The 14074-nt window shown below is 44.9% G+C and overlaps 1 protein-coding gene across 2 annotated transcripts in view; it reads right to left on the minus strand.

Moving 5' to 3' along the window:
- Window positions 1-14074, minus strand: part of DNAJB6 (DnaJ heat shock protein family (Hsp40) member B6) — a 48901-nt gene continuing 34827 nt past the window's right edge. Inside the window, exons 8-9 of one of the 2 annotated variants that reach the window (XM_014309367.2) lie at window positions 9161-9364; window positions 1-1262 (exon numbers count right to left, since the gene is read on the minus strand). In XM_014309367.2, coding sequence (XP_014164842.1) covers window positions 1180-1262; window positions 9161-9364 — 287 coding nt within the window. In that variant the 3' untranslated portion in view covers window positions 1-1179. Of the gene's footprint in view, window positions 1263-8679; window positions 9365-14074 lie in introns of those variants that run through there. The other variant, XM_005426761.2, reaches the window with a different exon arrangement.

Here is a 14074-nt window from a genome sequence, read left to right on the forward strand (position 1 = left end):
GTGGACTTTCAATATTGCCAGGTTTAAGGCTGTTACATCAACAACACATTGGCGAGAGGAAGACAAAGGAAACAAAACAAAACCATAAGCTGCTAACTCCTACCTGGAGGTTAAAAAAGGAGACAACACACTGACAAGAAACATGCAGGTGAATGCTTAAGGCAACAACAGAGGGGCTCTGTACACACTAAAAGGTTAAGAGAAGCAATGTGTCATGCACATGAGACGAGTATGGGAAGCAAGGAAGTCATCTTGCCAGGAAATATGTATTTCTTTTAAATCTAAGACATCTTTTCAAGCTAGAAAAAAATAGTCCTGCAATAAAATGAATGCAAAATGCTTTCATACATAAAGGTATAAGTTCTTTGCAGAAACAAGTTGATAAAATCTAAAAGGGATGCTGAAAAAATGTTTGTTATCTAAAACCTACTCAGGAGAAACAGTTTTAAAGTAGCACTTGGATCATTTGTCTCTAGGTTCTGAAAACAAACTTTTAAAATAAGGAATGATTTCACTAAATGATTCATCAGGAGTCAACTAAGCCTAAAGAAATCAGTAGGAGTGCTTACAGGAGACCATCATTACACTACATTTCTTAAAATCAGAAGATATAACTTCAAGATGCAATTTAATGAGGGAGCATTTCAATAGAGACAGAACTGTCCAGCCTGGAGGAAAAAAAAAACCAAAAACCCAACCATAAAAGTCACTTATTAATCTTACATAAATTACCCTATAAGAGCTCATGTCTCAGTCCCACTCCCAACATGAGTGAACAGGACTCTTCTTTCAACAGGCCTGATTTGATGCCAGTGACCAAACAAGCAGGCATTTGCCTTTTATATCCTACAAGACAAATAACAAACACTAGACTAGAGTTGCCTTAGTCCCAGGGAAGGAAGAGGTAAGAAATTCTGTACCTCTTTCCCATCTTCCAACGTAACACAGTCTAACCACGACCTGCCTCGTCTGAATTCCCCAACCTGAACGGGCAAGAAAGCCACTCCGTGAAACTAAAAGGAATAACATAGTGCAATTTTAGTACAGTTTTAAACATGAGTCACTTCCTTGGTAGCAGTGTGAACAATCAAAAAATATACACAAAAAAGAGGTGTGCTCGAAGGTACATGAAGTTGTTGTCATTATTTTAAAGGTATTGGCATAGCAGAGAAGTCCATTTTAGTAACTCGCTTTGGTTGACTTCTTCTTCTTCAGTTCCTCTCTCTGCTTCTGCTTCCTCCTCTTGCTGCCTTCTTTGTATCCTGAGGAAACATGGCTTGTAAAACACTTTTCACAGCATTCACAGACTTTTCTCTCTAGCAAAAGCACATGTTCTCTGAATGGTTTAAAGAATATTAAAGAAAAGGTCTGGATTCCTAATCTGTTGTTGTTTTTTTTTTTTAATTGCCATTTCCACTATATCCCCATTCTGCTATATCCCTTACATAGGATAGAAAGAAAATACTACCAATCTTTGAAGTTTTAAAAGATCTGGAGAACTTTCAAAATACTTCAAAGCCATTCAGGAAAAGCTTCAAAATTAGAGCACATGCAAACCCAGAATAATTTTCAAAAAGGAAGCAATAAATAAGACTTATGCAGCAGGAGCAATTTAAGTACTGGCATTTCCTGCTCACGGTAGTCAGAGTTACCACGATATTTGCATTTCCATTTTAAGACTAGGGAATGCCAAGAATCCTGAGTAAATAAGAAGGTGCTCAGTGTTTACCAATATATATTTTATATGCTGGTCATCAGCCTGCTCATGCTTAACTATGCACCACAGGTTATACTCAACTGCAGCCCCAATGGTGCATGAAAGCATTGAGTTGAAGCAACAATTATTTGCTACAGGTTCAGTAGGCACAAGCTTCCAGCCATGTGATCATCATTCCAATGGTTTATTACCCCCACAGAGATGTGTGTAAAACAGGTCTTGCTCAGCATCACACCTTTTCCTCCAAACTTGCAGTAAAATCCAACTTGCTGGCAGACTTGCACGGGCAGTGAACTGTGTGAACCACCACATCTGCCTAAGTGCACTCATAAATCTAAACTGAGAGCCAGTAAACATTTCCCTCAGACAATCACTCTGTGATGTTTTGAGGCAGCTGGAGGGATCTTTCAGCTCAGTGGTGCTCTGTCACTGGAAATCAGCACAGTCCAGTGACCAGGGCAGGCACAGAGCAGCCCCTGCAATCCAGCAGAGAGGCAGGGCTGGGAGTCAGAGGAATGGCTCTGTGGAAAGGCACAGCTCTGCCTGTATGGAAATCTCTTCTTTTCCTCTGTCCTGTCAGCAGGCAGGCAGAGATGGCCCCAAGGGAGCAGTTTCACCAGTGCACCTGGTTCTCCATCAATTTATCAATAGCAAAATTAAGATGATTAAAGGAAGTGGTGGGAGGTCAGGGGAGTACAAAGCCACACTGTGGCTGCAGTTTGCTCCTCACCAAGAGCTCCTCCCAAGCACAGTTAGAGATGTGCCCACAGCAGAGCTGAAGTTCTTCAGTTTAAGTTTAAGACTTGGGGAGAAGCACGAGGTAAGTCTTTTGGCTAAAACCATTTGAGACATTACCAAAAGCTTAGAGGAAATACACTCACTTGTAGCAACAGGAAACTGTTCTAGGTTATCACTCTAGCTCCTGTGCTGTACCCACAGCATGACTTCATCTTTCGTAATTATCTGAGTCAAGAGGCAGGATATTTATTTATTTAGAAATTCTGCCATGAGCGATCAGCCTGCATACAGTTAGAGTGGAAACCAGTTTTCTTGTTTAAGGAAGAGGGAAACTGGCGGTGCTTAGCAGAATTGCAGATGACACCGGGTTTTCCCCGCACTCTGTCACCCCCTGAGCTAAACTCCTGTCCCTGTTCACTGTGTGAACATTTCCTCACTAGGAACTCCTTCCAGGAAGTTTCTTCCCATGTCAGCCTCTTGGTCACCTGCACATCACCAAAAATAGGATTCTTTTGCATTCAATTCACTGAGTAAGGCACCCATCCCTGAGGGACTCAGGCATCTCCCTGCTTTCCCACAGAGGTCAAGGGAGGAGGAAGAGATGGACTGACTCCTGAGAATCAGTCATCTGGGGGGTGTTATTCGGAGGATTCCTCCCTTTACTGGAAGGAAAACCAGCATCATATCAGCTGATCAGAACTAGCTCATGTAATAACTATGAAACAATAACACTGATATTTGGGAAAGGATCATTAAACCCTAGCAGGTACTAGCTTCATAATTTTTTTCATTTTTCATTCTCAAAACAGTGTCAGTATTTCTAAAAGATTTCCACATCCAGGCATGATAGCATTTGATGCTGCTGTTTTATATCATGATATTTTTTTTCCATTTTCTTCAAATGCGTGAGATTTTGAAAGCAATTCTAGCAACTGTTTCTTAAAAATACTGAGTCAATGTAAATTATGACTTGAAGTGAATGCCACATAATTTATTGTCTTATAAATGAAACAACTCAAATGTTAAAATATTGTGGTATGAAGATATTTAGGCATTTGACAACATGGCCTCCTACCAGTCTCTGGTTTGATAAGGCTGAAAAGTGGAAATCTTTCAAGCGTTATCACTGACACACAGAAAGAGATTGCCCAAAGTAGGAGATAACACACAAACACAGAGTATTCCTCAAGAGAAAACTGCCAGGTCTTTTCTGTTTTGAGCCTGCTGTGATAAATAATTTCACTGTCTGCCATTTCCTTTTCTACCCCCACCTAAGAAGAAAGGATAGGTCAAACTTTGCCAGTCTGTTGCTCCAGCGATGCTATGCTGGGTGATAACAGCCAAAAACCCAATCCAAACAAGTGAAGCATCTCCTAACAAAAATAAGAATTGCACACTAAAGATGTAACCCTTCAATGTCTATTTCACTCCAATACTTCAACCAGCACTAATTAAAAGTATATTTAGCTGCCTTGGTTACAAGACTAGCCCCAAAGTCATGAGACAATAAAATCTGAATTAGAAAGCAGCAGCCCCATGACCGATCACTCTGCAGTGAGCCTGGCCAGTCGCCAGCATCCCAAAGTGTCCATAGAAACTTCCCGTAGTAAGTGCCAGGCTGAACTGGCTTCAGCCAAACTGGGCTGGCCTTGGAGAAGGCTGCTCAGATTTCCACCCTTAGCAGCAATCTTTAGCCACCCAAACTCTAGAAATGCCTCATGGGGCAGAGGGAGAACAGGTCGCCAAGAGCTTCCCCAAGCTGTGACGTTTGGAAAACAGAGTCACTCAAATGCAGATAGAAATCTCCCTAAGTTGATATTTTTTGCTTTTGTCAGCTGCCAGGGACAGAGATGGGTGAAGCAAGAATCCACGCCATTTGGAATTACACCTGCTTTACTGCGTGGATAATTCTTGTCTAAAACAAACAGCATCAGCTAACCCTCTCCTTCCATGTCATCCCCTTCTTTTCTACTTCAGGAAGAGCCATGAGGGGCACATTCAGGATCTATTCCAGCTTTCATAAAGCTGCTGAAGGCTGAAAACCACTTCCAGAAACACTTAGGTGCAACTCCTTTAACCACCACTCAGCAAGGACCCAAACAAACTGGGAAGCTTCTCTGCTGTGTCCCAGATTGACTTTCCTTCTGGCTTTCTACTTCCCTGCCATCTGCACCTCCCAAAGTCACGAGTTTGTTCAGTCACTGGCTGTGAAACTCATCACATTCTTGGGTGGCAGCTGCAAGGGAGGCGAGCACGTTGGGCAGCCCAAGTGTCCACTCCTACCCAGTGCATTTCTGGTATCCTGCTTTTTCCTGCCCTGCCCGACATCTGCCTGCCCTACCAGGATGCAGAGAGTGGCCACAGGTCTGCTCCACCTTCCTTCTGCCAGCACAGAGCAGCGTAGGAGTGAGCAGAAGGAAACAAGTTGTTCAGTCCCAGCTGACAATTAACACACAGCATTGCTGCTGCTTGACCCACACCAGTGAGCAATAAAGGCCACAGCACGATTTTTATAGAGGATCTGCCAAGGTCAGGAATTTGGAGGAGCCTCCTTCCAATTTCCGTGTGAAACATTGAGGCTGGGGTTGGGAGAGATTCACAATTTCTGCTCAAGTTCCAGAGAAAATGTTCTCCAAGATCTACCAAATTTTTGCTAAGATTGTGGCCTTCTTTCAAAGCATGGAAGCAGCCAAGGCCACAACACCCACAGAACTTTAAAAGGGCAGTGAGGCACTTTCAAGCTGGGTTTTGTAGTGCTCTTTCTAATTTTCTGATCTTAGAAATCTCTCTCTAGTCAAAACAATAAACTGCTATTTCCAAGGCAGCTGGCTTACTTCTGAGTTGCAGCCGCCCTCTGTTATTTTAGACAGACCACACTCACACAGGCCATTGTAAAAATTCACCCCAGATCACAGCTTGAGTATAATTTCATGTGTGACTCAATTTGCAATTACAGCTTTGCACTTTCACATCCCCTCCCCTCAGCCTGAGCCACTGCCCAGCACACAGCACAACCTGACCTCCTCATTCCCCTCCTCATCCCCAGCTCCTGCCTGTGCCATGGAGCATCCTGGAGAGGGAGCCTTCAGTCAAGACCTGGGCTGACCAAACATCCCACCCTGTCTAGGTATGCTGTTCCACTATTCAATTATCCACCCTGTCAAATCCAAGGGGTGAGTTCTTCAGTTTCCCTGGCCAACCTGGTGATGTAATCCCAGCTTTGATGTTTTAGGGGACTGAAAAGCTTTAGCAGCTTCCAGGAGCCTTCCTTCCTGCTTGCTCACCATGACATTTTCTCTACCAATTCTGCCTAGAATTGCCACAAGAACAAACCAAGCCAGATACCACATGTTTGCCTCCTGTTAATTAGGGCAACACAAGCACTGGATGGATTTCCAAGGTTTTACTCCCAAATGGCAAGCAAAAGCTTGCAAGGCTCTGCAGCCATGGAAGCCTTTTCACACACAGCCCAGCTGTCTTTGGTGGGTAACAAGAAGATTTTGTACCAGCAGCCAAAACACTGTGAGTGAAAGCAGCTCTGGGCTAAGCCTGGAGGAAACCAGCCAGGCTCCAAATCCACCAGCCAGGCTCCAAATCCATCAGCCAGGCTCCAAATCCACCAGCCAGCCTTCCCAGCCCTGCCCCACATGGGTACAGCTGTTACCCCGTCCCACTTGCACAGTTACAGCCAGGGGATGTGGGGCAAAGGGAGGGCAAGCTCCATCTCTGCACCTCCTCATGTATTAGACTTCCACAAAAATCAGTGGCTTTGCTTTCCTTTCCCTTTCCATTACATGCCCAAAATGAAATTTCTGCTGGAATTATAAAGTAATTAGTTTGGATAACAAAGCACATCACTGTTACTAGTTAGTAAAGTGTAATTCAGGAAACTGCACATTGGTAAAAGGAACAGAGACTGAATTAAAGATGAAATGAACTACAAACAGCTCAACTTTCCAGCAGAGGAAACCATGCCAGGAAAGGATCAAGATTAGTTAAGCTAGTTCTTTTAGAGTGGTTTCCTCTTCACAGAGGCCAGCAGATGAAAATGCAGCAAAAAATGAATTATAATGTTGTAAGTTGTAGGTTAATGCAAGCTATTTCTTTGAAAAGGAAGAGCAAACCTTGCAATATTATCTTCCAAATAATGACATTTGCATCATATTTTTTTGACTATTTTAACAATTAAACATTTCAATCATTCTTGCTGGATAAAGGTCAAAACTCTCAAATCCAAAACAGTAGTTTTTAAGGGGTAGTTACCACTACCTCTGGCATTAACAGCTGCCATCCCCAGGTCTCTGCTGGCATTAGCACCACTTTGCACAGTCAGCTGTATATCACACTATCAGGGAGCACATCAATTACAGTATCTGAATTCTTATTTCAAACATTCCTTTTTGGAGCTAGAGAACTGTTTGATATATACAGCAACTTCAGAGCACAAGAGGTGAAGTTTTATTCTAAAAGGCCATTATGAAACCAAGAACAGCTTCCAGAGCAATTTCTACTAAAACACAAAGCGTCCATGGTAGATGAAGAATTAAATTAAATTCTCAATTTTTTTGTTAAATACCCACTGTGATAACTGGCAATCCTGACTAAGGACAGGATTCATCTCACCTCTGGATATTGCCAGTGTAAAGGAGTTGGCCAGCCTTTCCTCTTGGGCACTAGAGAGATGCCACCTCCAGAGGGATTCCCACCACACAGTCGAGATTAAACCTATCCCCTTCTCCTTCATTTAAATTTCCTACAGACTTACAAACCAAAACTCAAACAGTCCCTTTCTTGAAGCTGGGAAAAGAAAACCACTTCACTGCAGGTGAATCATCAATTACTGAGGGTTTGCTTGAGATGCTCCAGCTGGGACAACATCTAAAACTGCTGCGTGGTCCTGCCGTCAAGAACCCCGCACTGGTGGTGGCAAAAACATCTGATTCAAGGTGGAACTGCACCTGGTTTGAGGCCATTGAACTCAACTATTTCCCAGTGAACTGAGAGGGCTTTGGAGCAAGGCAGAAACGATGCCATTCTCTCCCGACGCCGGCCCGTGCAAGCACGGCAGTGATCGATGAGAAGCCAAGCGAGTCGAGTGCTCTCTGGAGTTACAGAGCTGTGCTGGTGAAGCTGCTGGCTGGGCAAGGCACTCAGCAGAGGTGAACACCCTTGAAGGGGAATGCCATTACTGGCCAGGGCTCGTGCACACACTCCCCAGGAAGGGATTAAGACACTCACGTAGGTTTTTATGACTGACTCGACCAGTCCTTCAGCAGCCCTGTCCATCAGAGGAACAGCAGGCAAAATATTTAAAGCAACAGTAAAATCTTAGTCTTACTGCAATCAAGTTTTCACCCTGAGTCTGTTTTGGCAACTCACAATCTACTGGTAGAAGAGAGCATTTTGTGATTGCACTAATACTTCTGGAAATTAATTTTAATTGCAAACTTGTGCGTCTTGGAGCATAAATAAATTCACAGCAAAAAGTCCTAAGCAGTCTTAGAAATTGCTCCAAAAATTGCATGGTGCGTGTCAAACTCAGCTGCTCCTTGGAATCCATTGCAAAATATTGTGATTGCAGAGACCCTTGTGTGTCCAAAGGCAGAGCCAAGGTTTTGTGTTGCCAGCCACAGACACAGGACACCAAACCTGTAGCCCTGGCATGGGAAGCTTCAGGACATCAGCCCAGAGGTTACATTCAGACCTCTGGAATTTTTTGCTTTTTTTTTAAAAAAAAGAAAATATTCCACTTGGTCATCTTTAAAGACACAAAGAGCAACTTATCAGGAAGATAGTAATCTAAATTATTCTGTTTTTTCAATGTGTCATCTATCATAATATCTCTACATCTTCCATACAAAAGACATTGTTAGGTTTAAAGGCTCATAAACACATTGGAAGTTGGTATAGCACTGGGAGTACATGAGCACCTGTTTTGGGATACAGTGCATATTTTTCATGTACTCTGTTTACCCTGAGAAGCCTCATAGGGTCACACTTCCCAGCACTTCACCTGATTTCACAGTACTGAGAAGGGTCCTTGCTTTGGGCATCCAAGTAGAAAGGCATCTTTCATGTATCAGAAAAACCTGTCCTCACAGTCCTGGATGATCTCTGACCATAGGTTCCAATTAAATCAAGTAATTAGAAGGACTTCATTGTCCAAGATAGCCTCTGGACTACATTGCCAAAAAATTACAGACTGGAAATATATCAAAGGACTAATTACTTCCAAAAATAACCCGGACAATTGCCACATTGCCACGTTTGCTTGAACGTTCTCAGCCTCCTCTATTAGGATCTAGTCGCCTAAAACTGCAGCTTCCAGAAATAGTATCAACTTGCTGAACTTCTCCTTGGACAAGGAAGCCAAGCACAATTTAAGTAAATGAATGTGCAAAGTATTGGGATGAGTTAACCTCTAAAATGCCTTCACTTTTAACAACAAAGAGCACAGGCACTTCAGCAGCACAACGGTATTTGCCCTGGATCCTTAAATATCTCAGGGCGTTAGTGAATCTAGGCTAAATGGAAGATCAGAGCTAAAGCAGGATGAAGGCAAACAAGCTGCTGTTTATTATCTACCAGGGGACTAACATTAAGTCAACACACAGCACCAACTTTTTGCATGGCTTTTTGCCTTTGGCTTTTGACTATGTGATGGGTCCTTCTCTGCACCTTTCTCACCAACATGCTTGTGCACACCTGATAAATAAATAGGGGCCTCGAAGCCGCTCATAACCCGGCTCTTGTCTTGTTCTTCCAGCTCATCACTACTGTAATGTGCAAAGCGGGGGGAGCTGCCAGGCTTGTGGGGCTTCAGCAGGCGGAGGTTGCTGGGCTGGGAGGGCAGCGCGTGTTGTCCTCTCCGTCTGCACTCCTCGGCAAAGGCTTCTTCATCTGCCTCCCCTGCAAAAAGCAACAAAGGCAAGAAAGGTGAGCTGCACCCAGAATGAATACATTTAGCCTGGGAAAAAAGCCCTCAGAAATGGGCTGGGCATTGGGGGTCACAAAGCTCGTGTTTTGGATGTGGTTGGCCACAGACAATCCTGGGTGTCTGCAGACTGGGGAGTGTCTGGAGCAGAAAGCTCCATCAGTGGCACCCAAAAAAGTGCACTAGATATGATGACTTGGGGGTCACTGTTCCCTTTTTCCCAAAGGGCAGAGTGAGGGAGCTGGGCACATGGCTCTGGATGGGATTTCTGTCCTGTGCAGAGCATGTCATCCCATCCCACCTCACCTGGACTGTCCTGCTCAAGGAAAAGGTAAAGGGAAAGGAGAGATAAACACCCAAGCTGGCTACAGGGGTGGTGGGACAAGAATTAAGCCAGCATGGGTTCAGAGGGGCCAGATGTTGGACATCACAGCTGGAAGGATGGTGGAGATGTGTGATAGAACACATGAAGACAAGAAACCATGTTGAAGCTGTGAGAGGTAAACACAGCCCAGAGGCAAGGCAGGCACACACACAGCACAGGCCAATGCACAAAATGGAAATAAAACCCAGTGTTTGCTAAAACTGGTATGAAAGATGAGATACTCCTGCCATACTCATGCAGTGTTGCAGATGATACTTCCCTTTGCTGCAGAAACTGTAACAGTACCACTGCTGCAAAGCAGAGAAATCAACTACCATAACACACACAAAACTCAGCAAAACCACACTCTGGAAAACAAACAGATCCCAAAAAGTCAACAGAAGAGGTTTTATTTTCATCAAAAGTGGTGTGTCATATTCTGGAAGTTTTTCCTGGGATGTGGCCGGCATCAGCTGCTCAGGGAGGGGTGTGTGCTCCCAGCTAATGCGTGTGCTCTTAGTTCATGGCTGGAAAATGCTTTGAAGATGAAGAAGGCCCCACGTACGCAGGACGGGACAGAGCAGGAATCCCCACTTTGTGTGTGCCCCACAGCACCACTCCCAAACACAACGGGCTGCATTGTCTTTACCTTGTAATCCTACACGGGGAGATGCTTCTGAGGGCATGAGGAAAAGGAGGCAAGGTGTGTTTAAAAAGTCATTTCACAGTGCATTTCACAGAGGCCCTGCAGCAGAAGAGGACTCCTGGGCATGTGATGGGCTGTGCTGGGGTGTCAGCAGAGGATGCTCCTTCCCAAGTGGTCAAATGCCCATCTCCACCCCAACACTGCTGCTTTTGTGCCCTGGAGTCCCCCACACTCCAAAGGCACAAGCAAACACCACAGAAACACGAGTGATGACAAGACAAGGATTTCTGCACTTAATTTCTGCCTGCCTGCATCACACCAGTCTAAAACCCTGTGTAAGGCTCTCCTTGCAGTAGGAGAGAGGGGACTGCCAGGGTGGCACCAGGACTTCAGCTACGAGAGGCAGGGGGCAAGGAAAACTCAGGGAAGGCCAGACACAGAATTGCCATCATCACCCATAAGAGGCTACAGGATTTTACACATTATACAAACAGCACTGAAGAAGGTATCAGGCTGATGATACCTATGAAGGTAAGCCTTGCAGAATTACCATCATCACCCATAAGAGGCTTTTACATACTATACAAACAGCACTGAAGAAGGCATCAGGCTGATGATACCTATGAAGGTAAGCCTATAAAATGCCAAGACTAAGAAAACAAAGCACATGGAACCTGTTTACATCAGCTGCACATGCAAAAACCAGTCAAGAGAGTTCACTTTGTAACAAATTACAGTGCACCAGAAGATCCCTCCTCTCCCATGGAAACACAAAGTGCATGGATTTCTTTCCATGTGCAAAGTCTTGCTCAATGTATGTTTAAAATTTATATTCACAAATAGATGCAGGAATGGGAAACATGCTGAGGCCATCCTTGAGGCTCTGGGTGTGTTTGTACATCACAGAGACATCCCAGCCAGGCACACTCACAGAGCTCCTCGAAACCAGCACCTTTGCAATCACAGAACACTTCAGCTGGAAGGAGCCTTTAAACCTCAGCTGGTCCAACCCGCCTACAATAAACAGGGACATGTTCCACTAGATCAGGGTGTCTCAGGGCTCCATCCAACCTGACCTTGAATGTTTCCAGGGATGAGACACCTACCAACCCCCTGGACAACCTGTGCCAGTGTTTTACCACCCTCGCTGCAAACATTTCATTGTTGTGTCTAAGTCAGCCCTCCTTCAGTTTAAAACAATTACCCCTTGTCCTGTCACTACAGGCCCTACTAAAAGGTCTGCCTCCATCTTTCTTATTAGCTCTCTTAAAGAATTTGAAAGGATTAAATCCATCTTGATCACCTAACAGAGTCCTTCAGTCTTCCATATCCCCAAAGCAAAGGCAAATTTCAGTTCAACAAGTGGACCCCAAAAAATTGCCCAAACTTTTCCCCCCTTATGAGTTCTGGGAGAGCAGGATGGCACCAGAAATTAGTTAAATGGTGCAACATCACATCAGCTGTGATTTAAATCCTGAATTGACTGCAGTGCTATGCATGGCATGAGCTGTCAGATCTTCCTCTGATCATCCACCTTTAGCACACCTGGCACAGCAAAACTAAAGTTGATTTGCATCAACTTCTCTCCTGTTCTACATACTTGAAACATTCGAGCCAGACTGTACCACTGCAAATAGAAAACTTGAACAGAATTTACTCTGAGAGAAGTCAGCCACAAAGGACATCACCACCAAAAAGTGCTTAAATTCTGCAGGAGCTTTGTCAGCAGTGATGTTTGTCCTGGAAATGGCTTTTAGGAGGAGAGCAGGTATTGGGGATGGGGGCTGGGTGTGGAATACCTGAGTTCTGAGCAGGAATATCCACCCAAGGAGCTGGGTGTGGAATTCCTGAGTTCTGAGCAGGAATATCCACCCAAGGAGCACCTTCCAGGAGTGCTCAGGCTTTAAACAGCCCTCGGTTCCCCCAACACCTCCTTCTTGCCATCCCCTGCTCCTCCACACCCACGTGAGAGCCTGGGCAGCCGTGCTGTGACCCCAAGCAGGGACTGAGCCAGGTTAAAAATAACCCTTTTTGCCAGCTTATTTTTAGCCCAGCTCAGGGCCTGCAGCCAGCTCAGTGCAGCTGCCCCAGCTGGGGCAGGGAAGGGGGAAATTGTTTAGGACAGCTGGAATCAGCATCCAGGTTATGGTGTTAAGCAAAAGATCTTATTCTACTAATGCAAATAACAATTAAAACCCTAGCACTTGCAAAACCAGTTTGGAGAAGTTACATTTCTAAGAGTTAGTTCTGAAAATTACTGATTTGGCACTACCATTTAAAAACAATAATTAAGATTTGGTTCTGTGCTGCAGCACGTTCTCTGAAATGAACAGCAGCTTCCAGGGAAGAAAAAACCAAACAGGAGCTGCAGCATCCTAAAAAGCTGTGTTGGGGCTAACAGCTAGAAGGGCTGGGAAATAACTCCTCACAGCAAAGAGGTGCTGCGTGGCAGTGGAAAACAGGGCTCCTTGGAGCTGGGATAAACCAGTAGAGGGCAACCTTGGCTGTCGCCAGGTGTCCCAGCGGAGCAGCCGCTGCCAGCCCGCACTTGGGCGCTCACACTGCGATTGTACCCGGCTGTCACAAACCTGGACCAGGTGGGGGCTTAGGGGAGCCCCCAGCTACACCAAAGGGTCTGTGCGTGATCCTGGAAATTTGTCCTAGCACAGCCTGGTGACTTATCTCAATAGAGCAGTGCCCTAGGGTGACTTTGTGATGCTTGTATCCCCAGTCGTCTGTTCTGTTTATGCTGTATTATATTCTATAATGCTATATTACATTCTATCTGCTATATTATATTCTGAATATAATAAATAAATAAAATAATAAAATAATAATATATAAAAATACAGGAATATAAACGCTAGCAGAGACATGCAGGTGAGCTGGGACAGGTGAGTCTCAGAGCACCTCACACCAAAGCAGTGCTGCACAGGCTACCACTATTATTTGTGTTACATTTAAGTAACATCCCTGTAAGTCCAGGAATTGAACTGAAATCCTAGCAGTAATTAATGGCAAGACATTAATGACAGAACTATGCTGAACAAACCAGGGTAAACATCCTGAGGAGATGGAGCTGCTGATTTGCATTTACCAGCTCACTTCCCACACTGCTGCCTGCTGTGCTCTTACACACCTCACCAAAGAAATACACCTGGAATCGGGGTTTTCCCTCTATTACGAAATGAAAAGCAGGTGCAGCAGTTTGCTCAGTGCAAAGGAACACTTCCCTGAGGCCACAAACACCAGAGAGCCCCTGGTGCCCCAGGCAGCAGCAGGAGATGCAGCTGGTGAGGGACATCAGGCTGTGTCCAATGACACCACAGCCCCCAGCTGAGCTCCTGCCCCCCGGCTATTCCAAGGGCGGCTTGCAGGAAGCTTCTTCCACTCAAATCTTCTTTGAAGGATGGCCTGCAAAGTGTCTTTCTAATACTTCAAGACTCTAAAGTTAAGGGGCAGTGTAAACTCAGAGCAAGGCACCAATATTGCTGCTTCAGCCAGTCTGAGGCTCCCCTGAGCTGTTCCTGATGCAAGTTGACATCACAAAGAGTGCAGAAAGCTGGGGCTGGGAGGGGAGCTTCTCTTGAATTTCTCTCCCCCTCCTGTTACAAGGGTTTGGAATTTACCCCGTGCTCACAGGGGTGCTGAAGTTTCTGGTGACTCAGCCACATC

Source organism: Geospiza fortis, unplaced genomic scaffold (assembly GCF_000277835.1).
Source record: "Geospiza fortis unplaced genomic scaffold, GeoFor_1.0 scaffold282, whole genome shotgun sequence".
NCBI classification, from domain to species: Eukaryota; Metazoa; Chordata; class Aves; order Passeriformes; family Thraupidae; genus Geospiza; species Geospiza fortis.